This window comes from Numenius arquata, chromosome 9, assembly GCF_964106895.1.
Source record: "Numenius arquata chromosome 9, bNumArq3.hap1.1, whole genome shotgun sequence".
In the NCBI taxonomy this organism is placed as follows: domain Eukaryota; kingdom Metazoa; phylum Chordata; class Aves; order Charadriiformes; family Scolopacidae; genus Numenius; species Numenius arquata.
Genome location: NC_133584.1, coordinates 30545635 through 30573340, shown reverse-complemented (window position 1 = coordinate 30573340; position 27706 = coordinate 30545635). Strand labels below are relative to the sequence as shown.

The following is a 27706-nucleotide window of genomic DNA, read 5'->3' as shown; positions in this document are numbered from 1 at the left end:
TGGCTTTACTCAAGACTTCTATTTATTAGTGCAAAAATATAACATGCATTAAAAATAGTGGAACTCCCTGAGAAATGTAAACATTTTTAGTTAACAATGGCACACAATATTTAGTTGCCATTAAATGATTCAACTAATTCATTCTGCTAAGTGTTTATGCACAATGAAGTCCTGCACCTGGGACTGCACCTGAGAGTTACCTGGCACAAACGCATTTACTTCACTAAGACAACTCTGACACACATCTGTAGATTTAGGCTTTTGCTTAGTTTCATCAACTCGACTCTCATATGACCGCATACTTTAAAGCATGATCCCACATGAACAATGGACAAATGTGAAAAGTGTGTGCAGAAGTCACACTTAAACTCATTTAGGTTAAAAAAAAAAAAAGTCTATACTCTTATAGGGAAGGGCAACTTTTGAATATCCCCATTAATAATAGTGATAGGTATAAATATAGTTTTTACTGGATTCTTACTTTATATCTTCACTTCAGATGTGTTTATCCATTCAGATCATCATATTAACATTCATGTTATAACTCTTATCTCTTAATGCAGCCATTTGAATATATACTCTGGGTAAATCTGTCATTGATTCAAATTTTCAATTATTGTAAACAATTTTCAAACTAAAGTGCCTTTCTCAAGGGGATTTGTCTCTTATGATTAAACCTTTCAGAACAGCTCATTAAGATTTATAAGTTTACTGTCACCTGTACAGATAAATTCAAATACTGTCCCAACACATGCCTGTCTCACTTGAGACACTCTTCTTATCTTCACTGTATGAACACGAGGGGTTTGTGCTATAAAAGCATGATATAGCATTTAAGATCATAAAATATCAAGAATTGAAGTTATTAAATATGTAAGGAGATAACCTGTAATACGTAACTTAGAAAATATGGATAAAGGTAGATCTAAGCATTCTAGTGCTGCATACAACAGATTATTTTAAATTCATATTTTTTCTTCATAATAAAAAAATATTGTGAAATTATTGTGACATATTCAATACTAAAAGGAGATGACAGACGTGGCCTTTTACACCAGGTCATAAATGCAATGACAACTTCTCACACAAGCTTAGGAAAACTAACTCCACAATTCAAAAAATAATTAGGTATCCTGGAGAGATCAGAGAACCAGACATAAACAGACTTTTTCATTCATTTCCTTTAAAATATGCTATATTCTTATTTAATCACATAATTCTATACTACATCTCCGACCTGGAATACTACTACATTTCTGATGCAGGAAAGAGAATGATTAGTATTATGATCAGTATTAGAAACTCGTCTCCTCGTATATACTATAACATTTGTGTCCGATTGCTATACAGCTGTAAAAAAAAAAAAAAATCAACAAAAAAAACCCAACAAAAAAACTAGTGTCACCTTCCATAGAGTTAAAAATCATGTAATAAACCTCTTAAACACATCAAAGGTTCTGCTGGTCATACAGAACGCAAGAAGAATATTCCATTTGATTTTAAATGCAAAAAATATCAAATATACACTACAGGCCCTTTTTGAAACACCAATGTTTTTTCTAACGTGGTAAATAAAAAGTTAGTAAACAGAAGACTGGAATACAAAATACAAAAGGATAGTATTTCCTGTAAATGTTGACATTATGTCTGTAAGGACAGATTACTTCAAACTAAGGGCCACCATTACGAGATCTGGAAGGGTTGTGTTTTAGCCAGTAAGCGGGGAACTGTAACCCAAAGAACAATCAGGAATCCCGTTGGTCCATGGCCTAACTTAAAATATTGTAAAGCTTCCTCCAGGTTATACCTGACTGAAACGGCCCTGGGGTAGCATTTACACTCAGCTAGTTACTCTTGCTTCCCTTCATAGGGGATGAAGAGAAAAAGCGATCTTGAAATGTCCTCATGTAAACATTTAAAATACATCACAAGTCATGTCCTAGAAGCATCTACATTTTTCCCACAGCCTGTAAAGAGGGTTTCTGTAATAACTAGCTCAGGTGTTGACATCTCTGCTTTGTGAGATGAAACCTTATTCTGTGCTCTGTACAGTTTGGCCATGTCCTCAGCCTACCTTTCTTACACAGCGGCTTTTCCTAGAGGTGGAACACTTTAAGAGGGCAAATAGCTACTCTAGTTTAGCATGAGCTGGGACAGACTGCTTGTACCCGTGCTGGTAAACTTTGCTGGTCTGTAATGAAGGGAGGTACCATGCAGACTCCCACTGCAAATGGCCCCTCAAGCACTCTAACGCTTGGCCATGGCCTAGAGATTGTTTCAGTTAATGGTGTTAGGCAGTGTGGACCAAAAGCATCTCCAGTACTGTAACAGTACAAATTTTCTGTGAAGTATACTAATCGCTTAGCACGTGAGCACTGCTCAGCATACGGTCATTCTCTCAAATGTGCTAAAGCACATGTGAAATAGTAGGGTGTGAACTGGTGGTACAGCACTGCAATACTGAACAATGCCAGGACGCAGCTCTTCCACAGTCCATGTGCTCAACTGTGGTTACAACAAAATCTGCCTTCCCTTTGTTCCAAGGCAGGTTTGCTGCACCACTCAATACATTTAAACAGAGATGTAACATCTCTCTCACAGTTCTGTTAGATCTACTTAGCCTTTGAAAGGGATGTTACAGGATCTACAGCAGACCTTCCTTTAGGTTGTCTGGGGTGCTTTTCATCCTCACTGAAATTTTGAAGACTGGATTCTTTTGTAGAATTCCCATAAGCAGTTACAGAATGCATTCTTACACTAAAACAGTTTCATTCACTGGTTTATTCATTTCCTGTTGACCAATTGATCCTGTTAGGGATGCCTCTGTTAGTGGAACAATAACAAGAATAAGAATATTCCCCAAGTAACTTGTATTTCACTTAGCTGCCCCAATAATCAAAGCATTAATTAGCATCTCTTGACAGGTAATTTGCAGTGTATACTGTAATAAACTCTCCTCTACTTAAGAGTTTTGCTTTATAATGTGTATCATACCAATTTTTAGCACATTAAACAGCAGTGCCATAGAGAATTAAATCTGTGCAGAACAAAAAAGAATAAACAAAGTATATTCTGGAATGAACTTTTTAAACTTAGTATTCCAAAGTCTTTTGCAAAATGCAACCCATTTATAAATTATATGCTTGTGAGGTTTTAACATATCATATTTTTTTCATCCAAAATCTCAGAGGAATTATTAACTTAGATTCAATAATTTATCAATGGAAGCATCAACAGGACTCTTCCTTTGACCTTCAGCACAGAACTAAAAAGCATCCAAAATTAAAAACTATTATTTGCTAGAAAAGCAAATATACAGCAAACTTTCCCTGAGATTTAAATGCACCTTTGCACCTTTTTCGGACTAATAATTAAATTTTACTCCTTGGGATAGTGATAAGAGATAGGTGTAGCAGGCAATGCACCTTCCTCTTAACTGTGTCATGCTTTGGCAGCTGCCCAGTAGCTGCCATCCTCTTCAAGGGTGGTACTGTGGGCAAGTATAAAGGAGTGAGACATTTCATACTGGCTATATCTATAGTGTTAACTGAAGTCCAGGACAGCTTTAGTACACTAACTCCATAACAGTGCGTTTTTTACCCAGGTTACTATCTACACTGCTTAGGAGAAGCCAACATCGGGATATCTGCTGACATCCAGAGGTCTAGCATGCCGGAAAGTCTAAGAAAGTTGTTGTTGGAGGAGATGGGTGAATAGTATAAGAGCTGGAGAGGCTTGGAGATACTAATCAGGTTTGGCTGGGATATGTAGTCTGTGAGTGAGAGAGGAAGAAGTGCTACTCTGTACAAGCCACGCTGCAGAATTGTGTCAGAAAGTTTAGTCACATCTACCTGGAAGCTTAGGTGTACTGGATAAAAAGCATACCTGGCAGGATGGAAACCCACTTTGTTCTTTTGACTCTGCTATAGACTGTGCAATGTTAGCCCCTTTAGCTGTATCTTAAATGTAAACTATGACTCACCTCTTGTGGAACACCTCTGAAATTATATATACAAACATCTCCACTAATACCTAAACATATCATATAAACTGAGGCAAGGACACTTCACCCTATCACACTACTAATACCACTAAACCAATACCAACTATGGAAAATAACCCTTATTTCAGCTGGAGTCATGAAAAAACAATATGATAGGGAAAAATTAGATTTTAGTTATAATTGTTAGGGTAACCAAAGATTTCAGGGTAGGTAAGACAAAGATAACTTTAAAGACTCAGAAAAATATTTAGCTGAAAGTAATTTAAGATGCTGAAAACAGTATTCTCATGTAAATTTAGGTTGTCTGACATTTTAGTACCAAATCCAAGGTACTTTCTTTACAATGAGCAGGGGGACTAAGGCTCCTCCACAGAGCAAGTCAGCCCAACCAACCAGGGCCCCTCAGAAGTCTCTCAGAGGGGGCTACGGTATCAAATCTTAGGCAGCTAAATACTTAACCTCTGTTGCTAATGTTAGGAAAACATGTATTGCATCCTAAACCCTTAAACATGTATATATGCTGGCCTGCATATAAATCTAGTTTGCTCAATTTGCTAGGCAAGCATTGAACTCTAAATTAAATGGTTACTTAAATGTTCCAAGCTCTCTTTTAAAGGTAAAGCCACAGGATGGGTACATACTCTCCAAATGTTAGCAATGTAAAGGTTAAATAGCCAAAGAAAAACAAGAGATGAAAAAAGCAGGGCAGGGGTCTGTATTTTGTGCAGACACAATATGAAAAATGAGATCTTACTAAATCTCAGCAAATATGCAAGAAAATGGTTAAGCAGCTTAGGGAGCATGGCTAAATTCCACTGATTAGGAATGACATGCCGGTGTTTGAGAATTGCTTCCTTTGGGCCACCTGCCATGATTACTGGTTTAAAAAGGTTTAAATCACAAATGAATTTGGTAATTACTTGGATTGGCTAGCATAATGTGAAGCAAACATAAGGTTAACCAGCAAAACAATTAGAGTGGAATGCAGAATATGCTTGATTCAGAAACAAAAGACAAAATTTCCATGTTTTCCCAGTTGTTTTTCTCTTTTACTGAAGAGATATATAGAAACTAAATAAACAAAACTTTTTTTTCTTCCCCTCAGGTGTCAATTTAAGTTTTCTAAGGAAAAGCAGTGACAGACTAACATGGTATTTTTTAAAGTAATTTTCTCCTAGGGAGATCTGTCAGCAGCGAGGTAAGAGTCTCCCAACATATGAGTTTGCCTATTTTTTTTTAATTAAAGCTAGTTGTCTTGTTTTCAACTATTTAATATTTGCCCTGTGAAACTGTAAATGTTTACAGACTCACAAAAGGCCAAAATTTGAATCGGCTGCTTAGTAACAAATACTGTTCCAACAACATTCCAACAGTTGTTTGATAATGAAAATAACATTGAAATAATATGGTTTATGACACAGGATGCTGCAGGCTATTTGGTAAACAGTATAGTAGCATTAACTTGTCCCAAAGAGTCACTGATGATTGCTTAATAAAGCTCCATTGTGTAACTCTGCAAAAAACTACACACTACTTGAGATGAAAATTTTCTCTCATAAAGATGTCTTAAAGCTGAAAAGTCAGGCTTTTTTTTTTAATATAACACAAATGTAGGCATGTTATTTTTCCTTCATGCAGACACCAGCCTGCTGTCTGTATTAGCAGAGTCAGCCTTGTTATCCCCCAAAAACTTTCACTGGGGGTCCCTTCCTCTACAGTTCTGGCCCTCCTGGAGCTACCAGCCATGCTTTCTTTCCCATCCCTGGAGGGGTTCAAGGCCAGGCTGGATGGGGCTTTGAGCAACCTGCTCTAGTGGAGGTGTCCCTGCCCATGGCAAGGGGGTTTTTTTCCAACTACAAGGAAGACCATCAGCCTCTCTTCTACCTGAGTCTTCTATTACCAAGAGTGAAATGGAACAAAGGGTAGAGAAGAAAGAAAAGAATTGAGGTGAGTGCTAAAGAGGGTAATTCAAAGTAGGAAGGAAAAGGACAAGAAAAATACCTGAATAGTATTTTTCCTCAGGCTTTGAAAGTGTTTAAAACTATCAAAAGTTAAATCTGTGAGAAAATTTCTAAATCTGAAAATAATACAAAAATATTGACAAGAAAAATTCTCTTTAGAGCAATCATAAAGCTTTTCTCAACTTATTTTCAAAATTTCTAGTTTTAGAAGTTTGAAAATCATGGCATGTAGAATTATTTAACCAGCAGATTTATTTTTTTCCTGGAAATGTAAGGGCAGAGCCCTAAAAGCTTAGCCTCAAATATATCTACTACACGTACATGCTGCAAGAGAAAGAGAAAACACTCTATTCTGCCCTGAAAATAAATACAAACTCAACTTGGACTAAAGCTCCCTGAGGTTCAATAATCTAACCTTGTGTCCTTCCTGAACAAACAATCCTGATCATTCCAGGTTTTTGTGTAAAAGCAATGTTTTTTCCAGTGTTCCCAAAAGGAAAACTGAAAGCCATTCCAGTCATATGCTGCCTGTAGTCTTGAGCAGAAGGAAGCTACATACAGTTATTATTCAGGTCTCTTTATAGCTTTAAAGGAACTATATTACTGTTTAATGTTCTACTTGAAAACTTATAATTACTTTATAATAGTTTACTGTCTTTCTCCATTTTGTATTGTCCAAAAGTTTTTTCTTTCTATGCTTTTGTTCTAATGATCACATATTTTCCAAAATGAGTGCACTTCGTAAAATAGACAGAGAAAATAAAGGCAAGATACCCAGATGTCTTGCTGGTCTACAGAGTGATAAACAGAAAAATCATTGTACTTAATCTGCATTAAGTATTTCTGTCTGACTACAGGGTTACTAATAATTAACCTTGTGTGTCAACTCCTGTTCTATGGACTGCTGATTTTGTAAATTCACGTTCACATTGAAAGGATTAAAAGCATAGTTTAGCAGATTACAGTGCATTATCAGAGTGGGCAATTACTTTGGTCTGATTCAATTATAATTCTTATTCCTGTTACAAGTATAGAAAATATCAGCTCAAGACGAACAGGGCTGAAAACTTTTTCTAGTGCACCCAACACTTAAAAACAAACAACAAAAATAAATGTTGGCAAGCTGGCTATACAGGAGGCTGAAGATACCTGTATTCCATCCTAATAAGTATCAAGCTCATACAATCCTCTTTTTATATCATCCATAGGCAGCTGTGGGCGCAGCACTCCTACAAAGATTCAGTCTAAAATAAATGCAATCTAATGAATTAGTGCATCAAGCACATGATAATGCAAACCACATAAGAAAACAGGAGAAAAAACAAAATCTGTTATTTGCCTGACTCCTGCTGTGTGTTAAGAGTTATTTTGGAGAAGATATTCCTGACTCATGAAATACCCTTACATATATATCCCTATCAGTAACTCTCTAAGCCCTGTATGAGGATAAGCATACAACAGCATATGTAAAGCTGTTATGTCACTGTACATAACAGTACAGCAGAAGCTCGGAAAAATCCAGGGAAGTATCCCTAGGGTATCAGTGGCAAGAGAGAAGATTGCAAACGCAATTGGTTACAGACCCTGGAGCCTTGTCAATGAAGTTAGACTGAATTTTGGTATATGAAAATTTTCTTCAAATCCCTGACCCTCTCATCCCTCACAGAAGGGTTAACAGCAAAGGGAAATTAGATCAGCCATATGTAACTTCAGTCCATGCCAGGTACACTCTGGCGGGAATCACAAATCTGTACCAAGTAGAGTCTCTGGTACCCCAAGCATGCAATCAGTTCACTTTCCTTAGCATGTTTATTTCCTACAGGAAGCTACCTGCCCAGCAAAGATTGCTCCAGCTTTCCAAATCTTCCTACTGTTAAGGAAAATCTCCAGTGTAAGAAATTACAACATCAATGTTTCCAAGCAGAGACACATGTTGTACCTCACATCACTACAGCCACGTTCATAGTGCCCACCAGAAAGGTCCAAGGCATAGGCCCGAGCAGCATCCCACCACCATCCATGATAAATCATTAGCATGATTCTGTCTCAGGCAAACTGGATTTTCCTAGATAATGCCCAGGAACAGTTTGGGGAACACAGGCAAGAAGCTGTTCCCCGTATGCAACTTGTTTGCACCCAGCCTGCTCTTAGACATGAGGGGGTGTTAAGGGAGTTTAGCAGTATGAAGACAAATCATGCCATGTCAGTTGACCAAGGAGGCCAAGGACAGTCTCTAGCCATTTTCTTTACTAAATAGGACATACAGCTACCTTTTCTTCATACTTTGCCTCACTGTTCACATTACGTGCATTAGAAATTAAAAAATCATGTTCTGAATACTTACTCCAAAGTTCAATACCTTGTAATAAACAGCTAAGCCTTGCAATGTACAGCACAAGCTTCAACAGATTGAAACAGTTAAAGAAAAGAGTAAGTGATCTACTGACAGCCAGTGAATTTAAGCTTTTCAATACCAGTTGTGGGAGTTGACTGTTGCAGTGGAAGAACAGGAGCTTGATTCCAGCTTGTTTGTTCACAAACCACCCTCTTTCCCTCTGTTTGGGCTTTTATTCAGTGTATTTAAAAACCAGAAGAATATAAACAAAGTTTTAAAAACTAATTTATCATCAAAGCCAGAAACAATGATAGGACATGTGCTTCTGAATTTCTCTATGTGATGATGCACAACCACCTGGTACAGAAGGGGGTTAAAGAACACCTAGTATTTAACTTAAAAATCAACACTTGAGCTGAATAATATTTTTACCTCACAGTTAGCTTCAGCAACCATAAGTTGAGACACTACAATATTACATACGCTCAGTTAGAAATCTATTCAATACGTACTGGTGGTCCCCGGGGTCCTGTTGGACCTGCTTCTCCCTCTGGCCCCCGTTCACCCTATTTTCAGGATAGGAAGAACACAACAAATTTGAAAAGTGATTTCTTGTCCAATGCAAAACTTTTCATTTTTCTAGATCTTTTGAATAAGATTAATGATCTTACCGGTTTACCAGAATTTCCCATCAAACCTGGCACACCAGGGGGACCTCTATTACCCTGTTGGACAAAAGGTGAAAAATATTAGCCAAGCCAATGGTTTACTGTTGCATTTAAAAAAAAAAAAAAAGTAATCAATAAAAAGAAATCAATAAAATCAAAAAAAGTCAGCCTGCATTAGTGTTTTAACTTCCATCTTTATTTTGGTTTTCATTTAACTTTCACCTAATTCCTTCTATCTAATTTTTCAAAAGTCAGATTTCAGTTCTTTTGTTGTTTACATACTGACAAATCCCAAATAGACTTGACTGCTGCTCTCAAATCACTGAAGAACAATATAATTCTATGTAATCTAGTTTTCTTTTTCAATTACTTGTAACTAACCTTAAACATTATCGTCTGAAGCATTCATAGATTCATAGATAGATTCATAGATTGGTCCAGGCCGGAAGGGACCTCCAAAGGTCATCTAGTCCGACCTCCCCGCAGTCAGCAGGGACACCCCCAACTACACGAGGTTGCCCAGGGCCTCGTCGAGCTTCACCTTGAATATCTCAAGGGAAGGGGCCTCAACCACCTCCCTGGGCAACCTGTTGCAGTGTTCCACCACCCTCATGGTAAAGAACTTTTTCCTAATATCCAATCTAAATCTCCCCTTCTCCAACTTAAAACCATTGCCCCTCGTCCTGTCACTACAGGCCTTTGTAAACAGACCCTCCCCAGCCTTCAGGCTGTAGGCCCCCCTCAGGTACTGGAAGGCCACTATTAGGTCTCCCCGGAGCCTCCGCTTCTCCAGGCGGAACAACCCCAGCTCCCTCAGTCTGTCCTCATAGCAGAGGTGCTCCAGCCCCCTGATCATTTTAGGGGCCCTCCTCTGGACCCACTCCATCAGGTCCATGTCCTTTCTATACTGAGGGCTCCAGACCTGCACACAGTACTCCAGGTGAGGTCTCACCAGAGCAAAGCGGCAGAATCCCCTCTCTGGATCTGCTGGCAACACTTCTTTTGATGCAGCCCAGGATCTGATTTGCCTTCTGGGCTGCAAGTGCACATTGCCTGCTCATGTCCAGCCTCTCATCCATCAGCACCCCCAAGTCCCTTTCCTCAGGGCTGCTTTCTAATACCTCATCCCCCAGTCTGTATTTACACTGAGGATTGTTTCGGCCCAGGTGCAGGACCCTGCACTTGCTTTTGTTGAACTTCATGAGGTTCATCTGGGCCCACCTCTCCAGCCTGTCCAGATCCCTCTGAATGACATCCCGTTCCTCTGGTGTATCGACAACACCACACAGCTTGGTGTCATCTGCAAACTTGCTGAGGGTGCTCTCAATCCCTCTGTCTATGTCATTGATAAAAATGTTAAACAGTACCGGTCCCAGCACGGACCCTTGAGGGACACCACTTGTCACTGCTCTCCATCTGGACTTCAAGCCATTGAGTACCACCCTCTGGGGGCGACCATCCAGCCAATTCCTTATCCACTGAACAGTCCACCCATCAAATCCATATCCCTCCAATTTGGCAAGCAGGATGTTGTGAGGGACCGCGTCAAAGGCCTTACTGAAGTCCAGATAGATCACGTCCATAGGTCGTCCTTATCTACTGACCTAGTCACTCTATCATAGAAGGCCACATTCCATAGTCTCAATCACACAGGACCTTTTTAAACTTCATTGGAATTGATGCTGCAATTTGGTGGTATATAAATACATATGACAATCTCTGCGATTCAATCAATTTAGGGCAGCTATAAATATTATTATGAGAGCCCTCATTTCAAACTGTAGTGAGGTACCCATGTCACATGCCTCCTCTAGCAACAACTTCCACAAATTTAAAAGGAAATGGCCTTTTTAAGGTATTATTTAATGCCTGGGATCATTAAAACCACATCATGTAGAAAAATAATAATGAAAAAGCACAGGACTAAAGTTGATAAAAGAATATATTTAATACTTTCAGGCAAAGACTTGTCTCTTACTACAACAGAAAGTTAATATAATTTCAGTGAATACTTTAGAACTTGATAAGCACAAGTACAGTATTATAAGAAAGTCAATACTGAAGATGGTTTACCTTTGGGCCAAGAATGCCTTTTACACCTGGAGAGCCTGGTAAACCCTGAAAGAAATAACATTTACAGAGTTTATTTGTTGTTAAGGGAATTGGAAATGGTGTTAAAAAAGGTCTTTCTCATCTTAAAGTATTTCTAGTCCTTTAACTTGATATCCATAACTTTTATGCAATAATGCTGCTTTTTTTCCTTTTTAATCCTATAACAGACCAAGCTTGAATTCTTTGTTTTTACAAATTACCAGATAAGGAGTGTTATTCTACTTCATAAATTGGCAAAAGGAGCATGGAAAAGTGAGGAGTCGTGGCTTTTTCTGTCTTACACTACAAATAGATTCGTTTTCCCAGTATTCTGAGACTGGAGGTAGAGAATTTAATAGATGCTTTTTTGTATGCATTTCATCCCCTCCTCATTTCTGTGTGATAGCTCATAGCACATATGCTTTTACCAAATTTTCTTCCAAGCTTAAGAGCTCACTTCATATGACAAATTTACTTCCAGTTATGTTTTAATACAGCTCTATATACATCTACTATATCCTCAGAGCAATTACTCCTATAGCATAGTGTTTCAAAGAAGTTTCTATTTAGCTTTTAACAATTGGCACACTTTTCAAACTCATTCAGTTAACGTGCAAGGATTACCTTCTAAAAGAGTCCATGAAGCACTACTGATGCCCTATAACTTCACCGCAGGGGATACAGTAGAAAACTGCTCCCCCCACTCTCCCTCCCCCCCCTGCCCTACAGAAAGAAGTATGAGTGTGATGCATTCCAGATGTTCTGAGCCAGCAGAATATCAAAAGGAGAAGATTGTTTACTTAAGGTACGTTAGACTAGCTGGTTAGATCTTCCTCACGTTGGGAATCAGTTTGGCCCTAGTCAATACAATGAGACCAGCACTAATTGTGGGGTCACACCATCATATCCACAGGGTCTCAGATATGAGAAACCCTAAAAGAATTGCAAACTGGCCACAAACATTTTGTTCTGAAGAGACTGAGTTCCTTACTATCGTATTATCAGGAGGTTTAGGCTTTTGTGCAAAAGTTTTGGATACACATAACAGAATTTCCTCTTGCATTACACATATTCTTCCTGAGCCTTTTGCTTAGGTTTTCACTTAAATTACTCCAACATCAGCATCAAACTAATCTATATATGGTGGTTTTGTGGTTTGAATTGAACTAACTTTCAAAGGTAAAATACCAGATACTTACTGACAGTCCCTGAAGCCCTGCATCACCTGGAGCTCCGGGTTTTCCTGGTTCACCCTGAAAAACATTTTAGGTTGTAATTTATGCAAATCAAACAAAAGGGAAAAATTTATTTCTGGAACAGAGAGCTGGAGTACCTTTGGATCTGTAGGATGGGAAAGTTCATTCAATGGCCCTAATAAGGTGCATAAAACCTTGGGCAGCGGCACAATAAAAAGCCATAAATGAGTGAATAAATCTAGGGCTCTACCAAAGCTCAGATATATGCCAACTCTGTCTTACTTTCGCTCCAGGCATTCCAGGGATCCCTTCCCGGCCATCAACTCCTGGTAAGCCCTTGAAAGAAAAAAAAAAAAAAGAAAAAAAATTAATGTATTGTTAGAGACACTTCACCCAAGCAGTCTAATACACAAATTAGCATGACATGAAGCAAATGAAGAAATGAAATATACATACACACTCTCCTTTAGGTCCAGGGAGACCATTTACTCCTCTTGTACCTTGAGGGCCCTAAGAATAATAATACTTTTTAAAAATTAAAATAAACACATTGAAATGACAGATGCAAAGAATGTCAAGACATGCTCATTCAGATACCATTACTTTGAGAGTACCAATTATGTTGTATGTTTATATGCTATAAATAAGCAATGTTTGCAAGTGAACATGAGTTGAAATATGTCTGTGCTCACCCTTTCTCCCTTTGGACCTGCCTCTCCCAGTGGACCTCTCTGTCCTTGATCCCCCTACAAGAAAAAAAAATTATTTTAGCAATAAAACCAGAATGAACTTACTTGTAGTATTAGCTAAAACCTTCAGTAAATCAACAACAGGATGTATGGTAGCACTCATGAAGAATAAGTAACAACAACATACTCGGAGCCTAAAATGTGTTCATCTACCCCATAACTCCTTGGGGACAGCAGGACATTCTGGACTTGACATCACTGTCATATCATTTATTCATCTATGGGAAATCAATGGAATTGGATTAATCAGAGGCTTTTCTGATTCACAGCCACAAAATTTCAGAACTTAGTATCTAACTGGGTAGACCCTGGAAAGTGTTTGGCCAACACATACTCTACTTACAGGTACACCAGGAAGACCTTGAGGACCAGGCTCACCATCAAGCCCACGAGCTCCCTACAAAACAAGGAGATAGTACAAGACATTAAAAGGGAAGTGTTGAAACACTAAAAACTTATGTTCCCTCCTGGTTTTCTGGGAGCTGCAAATTCTCTACAGCCAAGGTTTTTTTACAGCTCAAATTTAAAAAACCCAAACAAACAAACAAAAAAAACCCACAAAGGAATTTTGGCAAACTTATTTTTTTTTAAATCTACTTTGTTTTTTTGTGGAGTTATGAAAGCTATTATTTTTTGACTATGGAAAAATGTCATTCAAAAATGACATTCAATTCATTCTCTAAAAAAAAAAAAAATCATATTGGAGAGCAAGAAGGTAGACTTTTTCACGGTACTTTAGAAAATATCTGTGCCAACCTTAATAATACTATATCCTTCACCACATAATAGAACAGCATCCAAATGGGAACAGAAATGATCAAGTGCAGTGCAGCTATTTTTATAACACATGTTCCAAGGAAACAATGCAATTGCTACATTGTAAGTAATTTTTAATGGAGAGAAGAAAATATGTTTTTAAAGATTTACAGAGAATAAGGAACTCCTTTGTCAAATAGATGTAATAAATATTTCAAATAGACAAAACAGCATGAAAATGTAGGCAAGTGACTATGAAGAGTTAGAAGATACAAAGAAAGCCAGAAAAGGAAAGAAAGTAATAGCTTAGCAAGGGTGTCTGAGAGGAAGGATCACTCATGAGAAGGTTCATAATCAGGAGAAAACTGATGTTGTTTCTGAACACAGACAATCACAGAATAAGATTTCCGGGGTTTCATTTCTAGAGAAGGAGACAATGGCATAATTGCTACATTTTACTCCTTCCAAAATTTTTGCCATATAGATTTAGCAAGATCATCAGACTACAGATGTAACAGTCAGTTTTGAAATAGCAGTTAGAAACATGTTGATGAACGGCAGGAAAATCACCCAGCAAAGTCAGAGCCCATACAAACATGAATCCCACTGGCAGCAATTTAAGACACAAAAGATATAAGAGGCAGAAAGAATGGAAAAAGAACAAGCTATCAATAAAAAATCCTGACAAAAACTGGGACAGTGGAAGCAAAAGCCTTCAGGAAGACACAAATCACAAGAGGGACTACTTAATAAAGTTTAGCTTTAATTAAAATGTGTTATAGTTTATAACTGCTATAACTTGCTGCCTTGCTAACTACATACTTGCACACATGCCAAAATACTATAAATCCAAGTATCAGAGGGAAAGGTGTCAAGAATATGTGTGCTTCATTAATGACAAGGACCAAGCTGCCCTTCTTCCTAACCAGAAGTACAGTAGCTATGGAAATACAGCTGACAGGAGAAAGAAAATGTTGGTGGGAAAAAGGAGAAATGTAAATAAGCTTTAAAAACATTCAGGGGTGTAGATTTTTTTTATCCAAGCCATTTTATGGAAACAAAGGTTAATACTCACTTTGGTACCTTTAGGTCCCATTATACCAGTTATACCTCTTATACCTAGGATGCCCTGAAAATAGAAGTATATACAAATTATGCTTAAATCTTTTCATCAGAACTGTCCTAAGTTTTCAGACAGAAGACATGCTTTCTTTATGCTTATTTTACTATTTTCTTAATATAGAAGGAGAAATCCAGCTACTTCTGTATTAGGATTCTTAATTTATATAGTAATTTGATATTTTACTAATTTAAGGCTTTTTAGAAGAATGACAAAACCATCAGGTTGAATACTACAATCACAAATATGCCTTAAGGACTGAAAACCCACTGGTTTCTCTTCTCCATTACCACAGAGTTAAATTCTCCCTATGCAGCCTGTGTGAGAGGAACACAGAAAGGCCAGATTTGCAAAAGTGCGAAGTTGTCTTAACTGGGGTATAGAACAGATGCAGGAGAAAGGTACCACCAAACTTCAAAGAACTCTAGAGATAGGCAAAATTGAGCAATGTTTTTGAGAATGCAAGTGCTAGGTTTATATGCCTGCCACACCTGAGAGGCTGGATTGAGTAGACATCCAAGTGCAGCGGAGTGTATCATAACTATCATCACTTCCCTTCAAAATACAGTCTCATGGGAAATTTGGCTTCAACTTTTTCCTCTTCCTGAGACTGAAACTACATGACATGTTTCCTCTCTGCAGAGACCAAACCCTCAGCCATAAGGTGTTTGCCCTGCAACAAGAATGCACTTACAGCTGTGTTAATGAAACAGCTACAGGCATTCCAGTGCAGCACAGGCAAACCTACTTACTGACCAGACTCTAGATGGGCAGGCCTTTAACTTGCTCCAAATGAAGTTAGATGGAATCTTGCAAAGAACATTTAAAGCTGTGTCAGCCCAAAACATGATAAAAATCATGATAATGCAACAGTGACTACAGCAGGCCTACAAGGGAGAGACCCACAGTCTAATCCTTGTTCCAAGATCAGAGATGGAAATAGGCACACTGTGGTACTCACTACTTTCAAACAAAAGCAACATCTCTCCCAGAGGTGGCTACCTGATGGAAGTCTGCTTGTCAATGCATTACAGAAAAGTGTTAGACTGCGGGATTGCAGGTGTTGCCGTGGAGACCGGATTCCTAATCCATTCTATGGATCTGAGCCTCACATTCTTTTATGTAAGGAACATACAAGAAAGCACAACAGAGCCTACAGACTTTCTGTCTGTGCCTCTAAAGCCTTGTCTATCCTCTTGTCCACAGGTTGTCTGTCTAACATCACTTTCTACATATTATGAATCCTACATTTTAATAAGAATCAATTATTTTAAAACAAGTTTGTAAGGTCGTTAACTGGTGAAAAAGTGAATTGAAATGAGTAATGCATTAAAAAGAAAAGGTGGGGGCTGGGGGGGGGGAGTCAATCTCTAATTGTTTTTTAAATCTACTATGTTATTTCCCAGTGATTGAAGAACTTTACCAAACTGCGTTAGATGAATTGGCCCCCACAGGTCCTTCAGGTGGCAGAAGCTGCATCTTACACAAACACTTTCTCTGCATCAGGGTACCAGGGATACTTTTTTTCAGCATCAAACATAAGAAGAATTATACTCTTTCCTTTACTTAGTCTCTGTTCTTTCTTTATCTTTCTCTAGTCCTAACCTGGACATTTAGGAGTCTTATGTTTATAGAGAATTCTGTAAGTTAGGATTTGGATGTCATGTGCATCAAGGTAAACTCATGTGTAATATCACATCTGGACACCAATGGCATTAAAGAAATAGTTTCATACCTAGGAAAAAAGCATAAGAACACATCAGAAAATAAACTATAGAAACTAATGTGTTATGCCTATGCCTATTTCTCTTACTTAGAATGACCCCTTTATTCTGTTCCCCATTGCCTATTCAGCTGTGGTAACCATAGGAAGAGCTCCTCACAAGGAAACAAGCTGAGGAAGTATGTGCCAGAACAAAGCAGTCAATCAAAGCAGGACAAGAAAATAATTCCAAAATCATAGGTGGGACTGAAGGATGCTTCTTTGGCATGCAAAAAGGCAAAAAAGTTAAGAAAAAAAAAAAAAAAATTCTGTTGTTCAGTGGCTGCTACTTCATCCTCAAGTCTTACCTAAGCCTGAATTTCACAGTTAACCATGTTTTAAAGAAACACTAGCTTTGCAAGGCTGAAGTTATCAAAATCATGGAAATGAAGACCAATGAAAAAAAAAACCAAAACATAAAACCCCAACAACAAACAAACACACAAACAAAACAAAAAAAAAAAAAAAGAAAAAACAATCAAACAAAAACCCAACTATTTGCACAACCTAAGCACAACACAAGATTCAGGACATGAAATACTTTTTAAAATAAACCTTTCCACTGAACTATTTAGAGCTTTGTGCCAAGCAATAATGTAGCTTTTCGGAAGGACTTATATAATTCTACTTTTACTCATAGACAATATGGCAGAATAAAGAGAAAGGCATGTAGAGATTTTATAATATCTGTTTTCTTACAATAAGACCAAAAAAGATATGACATAATAAAGCAAATGCGTAACACTATTTAAGAGGAAATACTTTACTGGAGGGCCTTGAGCTCCCACTTCACCACTGGGTCCTTGGTCCCCTTCTTCACCCTGGGAAAGCAAAAGGAGTACATCAGTAGCTAACCCATACCATGTGTATTGCTCTCTCATCACAAGAGGTACATTTACTGCTTACTGTTTTCTGTCACCATGTCCTGCTTGAAGTCACATTACATCCTTAGAACATAGACAGATTCTTGTTTAGGTTCACGTTCCATTCAACTATTAGTCAAAAGGGTAATTTCAAAGCAGTCCCAGTACAAAAAAGAATAATGATATTTTAATCTGTCTTTCCTTTTTTTCTTGATGTTAATCTCTTTAGGTTTTCTTGTTCTTTCAGAATATAAATGTAATGAAGGTATACTCATATATGTGAATGGACTGGATATGCTAGTAGCTCTGCATGACAATATCTCATTGTGCTTCAGAAATTTTTGAAAACTAAAATGGTAAAACGCCTTATCTGGCGGAACCCCTATGTGATTAGATGATAGCCTCTCTCTCACAATAATAGTGCACACTAATGGAACGACAGTACTTACCGCCAGTTTAATTTCCAAAAAGGGATTTTGGAGCATAAGGCAAGTGCTTAACATACCGGAAAAAATAGATGAACTGTTTCTAATAAATTAGTATTCTTTTCCATTGGCTTAGGAATACAGAGCAGGGTGGTTTTCTTAAACAAAAAAACAACAACTTTCCCCTTTTATTTTTCCTCCAGCATTGATCAAGGCAGTGCAAATTTCAACTTTTCTTATAAATATTTTAATATTAAACACAGTTAATTCAAATTAAACACCTTAAAAGAGTTCACATTTCAGTCTTAAAGCTGAATCAGACTTGGCCTCTTTACTATAGTTATAATATTTCTTTGCCTATGAACTTATACAGTGTCCTTTCCCTCTCAAACACATTTTTCGGTCTCATTCTTCCTGTTACTACTCATCTGTGGCACAGAAAAATTTACTTGGTAAATCCACAGAATTCTCCTGCATTTAAATGTTTGGCAGTTTTCCAATTAGTAACTTTTACTTCAATTTTTGCCCTAAGTTCCATATTAATTAAATTGAATGATATCACAATAAAAAGCAAGAGGAGTATGACTTCTGCATTATAATAAATACAAAGTATAGGTGAATGAAGAATAAAGTTATGCCTTTGGTTAGCCTGAAGCATTATGATATGTAGTATCTCTTCATGTATTCTGGTAAAACAATTAATAGTTCTTACAAAATATAAGCCTCTTCTTTTTGAAGAAGAGGCTAAACTACTATTAGCTTGCTAAAAACAATAGCAGTTTTTCTTCTTAATTTTTTCTTTACCTTATAACCTTGTTTTCCTGGTTCACCAGACTCTCCTTTTGAACCTTTCTGTCCCTAAAATAAATGTAAAAACCAAAATAAATAAATACATAAATAGAGATTATTCTAAATTAAAATACTGAGTTTTGCAAAACTGACACAGACTCCTCAGAACAATCTTGCTGTTCGCTCTGCAATCCCCATTTGCCACAGCTTCCTCACCTATACATAACACCACTTATTAGGTATCATATTTAAAAAGATCTGCTCCTGGATCTAATAAGGCTGCATTTCTAGGCACGTTAGTATTTCTTCTTATATTACCCCATAACCATTTCCTCAGGCCAACAGTATTCCTAGAAAACAGCAAAGAATACATAAAAAAAAAAAAAAATCTTAGACAAAAATAAGACTCCAAAAGTGTTCACTTCAATTTAGTGTGTTATGGTCTCCCAGGAAGAGAGAAAGAAGAAAAAAGACTAAAGATTTGGGGGAATATTTAGAGTTTCTGGAGTCAGATTGCAGACGGTCCAGAAAGTGAGTGGAGCAATATCCCTCACATACCCTAATGCTCTCAGGACCACACATAAATTTTACCCTGAAGATTACAGCAGCAGGAAGAGATTTCAACAACAAGAAGATTATTTTGGCAGTCAGGAGTTGAAATAACTCTAAGCATCCACACTAATACAATGTATTTTTAAAATTAACAGTTAAATGCCCTTCTCTCAAGCCAGCAATTACCCCCCCCCCAGTGCTTTAGGACAACATTGCTGTAAGGAATGCTTGAAAAAACAGATTCTCTTACCTTCATTCCCATTAAGCCAGCATGTCCTGGGCGGCCAGGTGGACAAGCGTTGGGACACTGGAGAAGCATCCACATAATTAGTACCACATAGGTTGGATAATGTTGTCTGAGATTATTTTAAATGTGGACAACTATCTTACCAATGGGTCACCATCTTGCAGCCCAATTGTTCCCTAAATTAAATTAAATTAATCAAAGTCAGTAAAAGAGAAATAACCAGACCTCACTCATTAGACAACACAGTCATTAGACAAAACAGAAAATGCTGCTATCTAAAGTGGGAATCAGAAGCACAACCAACCAAAGCATCTCAAACATGAAAAGCACCTAAACTGTAGGATTTTTTTATAGGATTGCAGGTGCCTGCAAAATCCTGTCCTCTGACTGAGATCAACTTTTCTGAAAAGCAAAGTATTTCTTTTGTTTTTTAAGCTACCTGAAATGTATTTTCTATTAAAAATAGAGCAACTATACCCAAAGTCCACGAATTTCCAACAAAGCCCAAGACAATTTCTGTAATAAGGATTAAGGATAACTTTTACTTTTCCAACTAACTACCATTCAGAAAAAGGTCAGATTTTTACAGAGAAAAAAATCTTCCCACAACGCAAGTACTGGTAGAGGAGTGAGATGTCTGGCAGTTAATGGAATTGCAATAAACTAGAGATCAGTGTATAACGAGATGGACTCAGTGGGGGGAAGGGCATTCCTCATATTAAATCAAGTACTCGATGGAAGTTAATGGGGGGCTTATGAGGCACAACAGGGAAAAACATGATTTCACAACAGCAGCCGGATTCTTTAAAGCCCAGTGGGAGGGAGCACACTGTTTCAGAGACAAGCACAGTGGATTTTAAGGAATAAGCCGGTCTCCTTTTATACAAAGGGATTTTTAAAAGCTGAGGGTATGTTTAGGTCCATAATGTCATCAACTGGAGTGGGATTGTGGCACTTCAGAAATCTAAAAAGGACAAAAAAAGGAATAGAAGCAGCTTACGACATTATTGAGAACTGATTTTTACTTGTTTCCTAAATACTCTTCTCCACTTTTCCATACACATTTTTTTACAATGCCAATTCTGCCAATTCTCTGGCAACTTTCATAAAAACAAGAAACATAGCATAGATAAAGCAGAGGGATTTAGGGTCTGTCCAGCAAAGGAACAATACAGCTTTTAAAAAGAGGTTAGTATGACACATTTCCCAGTGGTTTGCATTTCACAGCACCCAGCCTTTGATGTGCCTGACAAACACTCCATCTTATCTCTCTGGGCAGGTAAATAGCCACAAGACAAAGGCGTAACACACATCCCTCCTCCGAAGAGGCTCAAAGAAGATAACCATTCCCCTAGAGAGGCACAGAACTGTTAAAGCTTTCTTCTATCCCTTGCAAGTAGCAGGCCTGGTTGCAAGAAAGACATTAGAACTTAGCCCACCTGGGAGCATTCTGCCTCATAAGCCAAATATTAAATTTTTCTTCTCCTAGAGAAAAGTCTGCCTCTGCTGAAGTACTACTGGTGAGGCCCAACAAAGATTGTATTTACAGTAATACTTGAATGCACAGGGAAGTTTAATACCTGTAAAAGTTACAGTTTAAGACTATTGCAGAAATGGGAAGACATCATGACAGAAGTTGCACGGTTTGCATTTCAAACTATCTTTTATAACCATAAAGACTAGAAACTTCTTTCTAAATGAAAGATCAAATGTTGATAGGATTAAATGAATTGTGTCTCAGGCTTTGAACAGAAGCCTCTAGACATTATGAATTAGTATATCCTGCTGAAATCCTAACATTGGTATTCGACTGTAGGACTCAGCTGCAGGACCTGAGAAGTAGTTTTGTTCAAGCAGCAACAATATATAATTCGGGCATTAGCACATCTTAAAGGCAATCACTTACCGGAGGACCTGGTAGCCCTGGCAGCCCTGGTGGCCCTCTTTTTCCTGGATCTCCCTAAAAAAAGGTAATTTTCTTGATTCATAGTAATAATGAAAACAAGCAGTTACATATTCATACCACACAACAACAGTGATAAATGAAGGAGCAACAGAACCTAAGCCCATGACGTGGCTTCCACAGTAAAATGGGAAAACTGATTTTTTGGTAGAATGGGAGCCATGTTGTGGAATAGGAGTCACAAAAAATAAATAATTTTCAGGTGCTTTAGAAAGCTGAAATATCTGACCACAGGATCATCTGTGCGCTCCTCTATCTCCTAACTGCTAAGTTCTGAATTAAAAGAATCCTACTAATTTGTAAAAAAGCATACAGCACAAAAAATCCCCTTTTCCAGAGCCCGAGATGAATTTACCAAGTTAGAAACTTCTGTTTGTGAAGTTTTGGTGCCCAGTGCTTTCAGAAGTAAAGACAACACAGAACCTCAGCAAATTATTTTTTCTGAATGCTTTTAATAAAATAATTTTATTGTGACAGGGACCACCTTTTAACTTAATACCATCATTTCAATATTATATCTGATATGTTATTAAATCAAAAATGAAATTACAAAGATGAATATAGAAAAATTATTCACTAATTTTCACAATGCATAAACTATAGAGCCATATGTATAAAAACACTAAAAAGGAATATTTCTTTTCCACACAAGGTGTAATTACATTGTGGTACTCATTATCACAGTGTGTTGTGGAGGCATGATATAAATGTATTCAAAAAGGGATTGACTACATTAATGGAGGATAAGCTCACGTATAGCTTTTGAAAAAGGGAGAACAGATGCAATTTCTGATTCAGGCAGTCTCTGAACTGCCTACTGCCAGAATGTGGGACAATATGACAGAAAAATATAATTTTACAAATAGCCTGTATACTTCCGAGGAATCCATTATTGCCCTTGCTACAGACAAGACAGTGAGCCAGACGGATCATCTTCTGAAACAAACTGGCAGGTTTTAATATTCTTTTATATTTGTGTCTATGACCAAGTGCAATACACGGGGAGAGGTATGCATTACAAAGGAGGCTTCACTGAACAAAATTTTAATGCTATTTCAGATTTCAAGCAACAAATTAACAATTTATTTCAATTTTCATGTCAGTGGTAAAGGATGGAGTTAAAATATGACAGTGTGCTGAAACTGCACAGTTTAGCAGTAAGGTCAGTAGGTGGAGTCACACTGAAAATGAGACTAAGAAGAAATACTGAATTGCCATGTTCACTGATACACAAATGGAAAACAGAAATAGTATATGGAGAAGTACCATAATGTATATGTGAGAAGACCGGAGTAAAGCTAAAGTTCTACATGTAATGTTAAGTTTTACATTTCCTGTATTTCTGGCAGGTTTGCTTTTTGATTTCAGCTTTGCTTGAATAAGAGGAGGAGTATAGGACACTATATGAAACATTTAATTCTGACCTAATGGGTGGACCTGACTTTGTGGTATTAATTGTTCCTTATTTTTGATAAGCTTCAAACACAATCCGTCCTCTACCAGTGATCACTGCAGACGAAAAAAATATATTTTCAAGTGCTGTTATAATCCAAATAGTGTTTAGATGGCACAGTAATTATTCATTTTTTTCTGTAAGTACCTTCTAGTAATTGAATAAATCTACTTTTTCAGCAAATATAGTAGTACTTACAGGTGGACCAGCACGCCCTACTTCCCCAGGAAGTCCCGCTGCACCAGCTGGACCCTGTAATAACCAAGTTAAATAGTATTTTTAGACCATACAATACCTCTATAACAAGCATCAAAGGAGTGAGAACATGTAATTCTCTCTAAGAACAAACTATACCTTCAGACACCAGTATTCTTGTCGCCTATACCATAGGTCTAAGCAGCCTCAGCAGTAACTGAAGAAAGCATGCATAATAGACGTAGAACATCAGGATTGAAACACTCTCTTTTTCTCACTGAGTTACTTTTCATGGCAGTATAACAGCTTCATTGAATATTTAAACAGATTCATGGAACAGTATATTTATGAATATTAAAAATTATACTTACAGGTGGTCCAAGAAGCCCCTTGCCCTGTGAAATATGAAAAAAGGTCAGAAATGCAGGGAGGATTCCACAGCTAGTCAAGCTGTTTGCCAAGAACAGAGTATCTGGGATAAAAAGGTACAAAAAACCTGATGTTTGATTGCACAAAATAATTTTGAAAACTTGTTTAACTAATGTTAAATGTCAATTTTGTTATTAGGTAATCAATATCAGGAGAAAAAATAAATTATTGATTAAGTTGCCTTGCAGTAGCATTTATTTACACATATTTACAAACACATATACTTCCACAAAGGAATGAAAACATTAAAGTCTTTGGATTTATCTAGTTATTAAGTACCATGAGAAACACACCTATGCTATAATAATTTCCTTCTAACAGTGCATTTAAATTGCTAATTAAAGAGATTTTATTTTCTTTTTGCCAGTGCTTCCTTGAGGTCTAGACCCATTAAACTAGCGCTTTTTGGTAATCAGAAAGAGCACCAAACTGCTCCTGTTTACATTTTCCATCAGTATTGCTCTGAATCATTTTAATGAGAAGCGTCCAAATATGTTTCCACCTATTTGGACAATACACTCCCTCTAAGAAAATAGATCTCAGTCTTGCATTACTAAAGCAAACAGATAATTTTATAAAGAACAATGTCAATGATGTGTATGAAACACTGGCATATAAAATCACAAACATACTCAAATCTTCAGGAGATTTCATGTAATAAAGTGCCTGGGCTGAGTGGAGTTTAAAAGCCACAGGATATCATACCAGGACTGTATCTGCAAGGTTGTCTTTAGAAAACTTATTATAAGAAAGGGAAAATTTAAAGCATTTATCAGAGTCATTCCATTTTAACCATTTAATACATGGCAGAAAGTAAACTTTTTCATCTTGAATAACCTACATAATTCCTTTGCTATTACTTAATACTCCCTTGCTGCAATTCATTATACTATACATGCCTATATTTGACTATACAAATCAAACTTTTACTGCATCACATATCTGTTATTTTAATATCACCTGCCTCTGAAAGAAGGAAACTTGCAGGTTCTCACTGAAGTATCCCCCTTCCTAATCCACCCCTAACAGTGGCAGGGAAAGTCAGTGATACGATACTAAAAGAAGCACCTACAGTTACTGTGTCCAGCCCACACACAGGCCTAGGAGAAACCAGTACCCCACTTCACCCCTTCCGTTGCACCTTCTCACCCTCCTAATTAGGACTCCTGGAAGCAAGGGCTGTCCCCCAGCAATCCATGCCTCCTCCTCCCCCAGCTACTCCATCCTTCTGGCCATGAACTCTCTGCAAGCAGACCAAGTTCCAGAGTTGAGAGCTCCAGGGCAACCAACCAGTAAGGACCTACATAGAGCAGTTAACGATCCCAACCAGCCACTCAAGTTCCTGCCTCTGCCTGTGTCCTAAAGAGGAAGCCTCTTCATGCAGCCTAGGACTGCAGCCTTACCTCCCCAGATGCCTGCTGCCTGCTTTAAAGGTGCTTATCTATTCCACGGAGCACAAGGAGTGTATGGGCATTGGGCAGTGTAAATCAACTGCTTCAGAAACACTCACCCTCCACAGGTGGTAAGTAGCTCCACATCATCAATGTGGACCTGCCGCCATCCACCACAAAGAGTCACATACCAGTGTTTGTATGCGCACCCTGTGCTGGAAGCTGTGCTTTAGTTGACCTTAAAATATTGATTTCTCTATCACTAAATACACTCAATCCTACCCATATGTCAGATCTGTAAAGCACTAGTAATATATCAGCTAATAGAAAAGTTAAAGGGAACTTAACTGAAAGAGAATGGACTGAAGAGTGCAAAACTTGTACTGAATGTAGCAGCCACAGGTCCATTTACCAGGGCCAGATTAGAGACATCAGCATTTTTGGTGGTAAATTACTTGAATTAATTTTGTAAATCAGTCATTTGAGCGACTCATTATGTTTCTAGTAAACTAGGTCTCATGGATCAAACCAAAGACCTGGAAAGTTTAAACAGCCCCATTACTTCATGTTTGTAGTAAGAGCTTCTCAAAAAGTCTCTGAATCTGAGAATTAGAACCATCACACTCCAGCACTATCACTTCTACCATTTTTTGGGTTTTTTTTTTTTTTTATTATTATTAGGTTTAAACTAGGTTACTATTATTACTAGGTTTAAACTCTACATTTAATCTCCCTAAAGGTGAGATGACCGGTGTTGGTCATTTGAGAAGCTTTCACTAACTGTTCTATTTCTTCACCAGCTTAATATCATTCATCTAAAGGAAAGCCTGTATAAATGGAATTTCCCCAAGAGATTTATTTTGAGCGTTAATCTTTCCATATGGATTCAGCATGTATGGGTTAACAACCACAGAGCTACAAAATCAAACACTAGGCTTCTTACAAAAATGTGAGGTTTAAGGATTAATCTTAACCTTAATAATTACAAGGGTAATGACAGGAAGTGAGTAAGTATATCCATCTTTTCTTTACCTTTAAATAACTAAGAATTCTCATTTCCTCATTATAAATATTCCTGCAGATTCACCTTTGAATACAAGGTTCAGTTGCTTATTAAGCAGAGGCAGAACAATTCCAATGACAAGTCCTATCGAGGTTCACTGAAGTGTTGTCACCTTTAAGACTGCAAGTCTTAGGACAAACAAAAAAATCACCAAGCTTTGAACAATGGTCCAAAATCTTACCAGATTTATTGCTTTTACAGTATCAAAATACAGTCACAAAAGCAGTTAAGTGCTGCTCTGAATGGAATCAGCATTCTACCTTGACAAATTGGTCCAGTACGCTGCTTTCCCATAGTAACATCTCCACTTCTAAGTTGAGATTAACCCTCTTTATGTATATTTTATATACCTACTTTTTCTGAAGGCTCTTAAATTATTCATTCTCACATTAGTCTGTTAATGGTGAGGTAAAATCATGTATATTTTCCCCAAGTCAGCTTTTATTTCAGTTGACAGGCTAAAATACTACAGTATTTTAACCTAGTATTTCAGTAATTCATTTTTAATTCCCCCTTTTTTTCCTCTCCCATAGTAGTTCTTTTCATATACACTTTTTCCTGTATCAACCAAGTAACATAACTGACAAGAGTTAAGCTACGTCTTCATTTCAGATACACATTTTACAATGCAAATGACCTAGAAATAACATTCCCATCTACTTGACCACAAAAAATTAAAATAAAGCCTTCAAGCCCCTAACAGAAAAATGTAGGCCTTTCAGTCTACCTAGAGGGTACCTCAGTTCTGCTATTTTCTGTGACTAAATATAGTTCACATAATGAGTCTATAGATTGACCAGCCATTAGAAAAATATTACCTATTTTCCAGATTTTCAGGTAGGAAACATCATCCATGAAAATTAAATGCAAATGTTCACATAGAGTGACTCGTCTTAGGCTTGAACATGTCTAGAGTGTAACATCTTGAAGAGTAACATTATAATGTCCTCTCTGGCCAAGTATCAAAATTATAGTTTAATATACATTTAATGGAAGTTAATGGGTCAGGGTTAAAAATACAAAGATTTGGTCAAAGATACAGAATTTCACATCAAGGTGTGCTATACCAGAATACAATGACTCTTCTATGTAATTCCATAAATTTCTCCAAAAAGAATCTAATTTTTAATTTAATGTTAATCATATGCAGCCCTATCATGCCAGCCATCTTGTTCCATTATTCATTTTCCTTGAGATTTTTACCGGTTTCCTATATAATCTAAGTATCTACATGCCATCTATCGTTCATTTCTTCAACCCTGTAAAATTCCTAAAATTCGCAATTATTTTCAGCACCCAAAGACAAATGTTAAATCCATCTACATACCAATTGGAACAGTAATCTTTGCGTGTCATTTGGCACATTTTTTTTTGTTCTCACACAGGAACAGCACAAGAAGTCCCATACAGCATTTACACTTCAGTTATCCCATCTAAACACATGGCAAGCAGCTGAAACTGTAGTAAAACTGAAACAGGAGTAACTGTAGACTAATTTATGCAAATAAAACATGGGCATTCCTGTCTCTACAGCATTTTCCATCCCTATACATCCAGAAGTTGCAATCACATCACACGTACAAATCAAACATGTCCTTTCAGTAATATCTGCACACTTTGATATAAAGACGAAAAGGTTGCTTAACGTACTACTTTAATATCTTATGTGTTCTTTGAAACCTCAGAAATAGTTTC

General features: G+C 37.3%; 1 protein-coding gene across 1 annotated transcript in view; it reads right to left on the bottom strand.

Annotated features, from left to right (window-relative positions):
- The window catches only part of COL9A1 (collagen type IX alpha 1 chain), a 67244-nt gene that overhangs the window by 15131 nt on the left and 24407 nt on the right, over window positions 1-27706 (bottom strand). Inside the window, exons 13-28 of the mRNA XM_074153017.1 lie at window positions 23500-23523; window positions 23132-23185; window positions 21424-21477; window positions 19661-19693; window positions 19521-19577; window positions 18734-18787; window positions 17409-17462; window positions 14835-14888; window positions 13347-13400; window positions 12947-13000; window positions 12711-12764; window positions 12537-12590; window positions 12258-12311; window positions 11041-11085; window positions 8971-9024; window positions 8812-8865 (exon numbers count right to left, since the gene is read on the bottom strand). Of these exons, the coding sequence (XP_074009118.1) occupies window positions 8812-8865; window positions 8971-9024; window positions 11041-11085; window positions 12258-12311; window positions 12537-12590; window positions 12711-12764; window positions 12947-13000; window positions 13347-13400; window positions 14835-14888; window positions 17409-17462; window positions 18734-18787; window positions 19521-19577; window positions 19661-19693; window positions 21424-21477; window positions 23132-23185; window positions 23500-23523 (807 nt within the window). The remainder of the gene's footprint in view (window positions 1-8811; window positions 8866-8970; window positions 9025-11040; window positions 11086-12257; window positions 12312-12536; window positions 12591-12710; window positions 12765-12946; window positions 13001-13346; window positions 13401-14834; window positions 14889-17408; window positions 17463-18733; window positions 18788-19520; window positions 19578-19660; window positions 19694-21423; window positions 21478-23131; window positions 23186-23499; window positions 23524-27706) is intronic.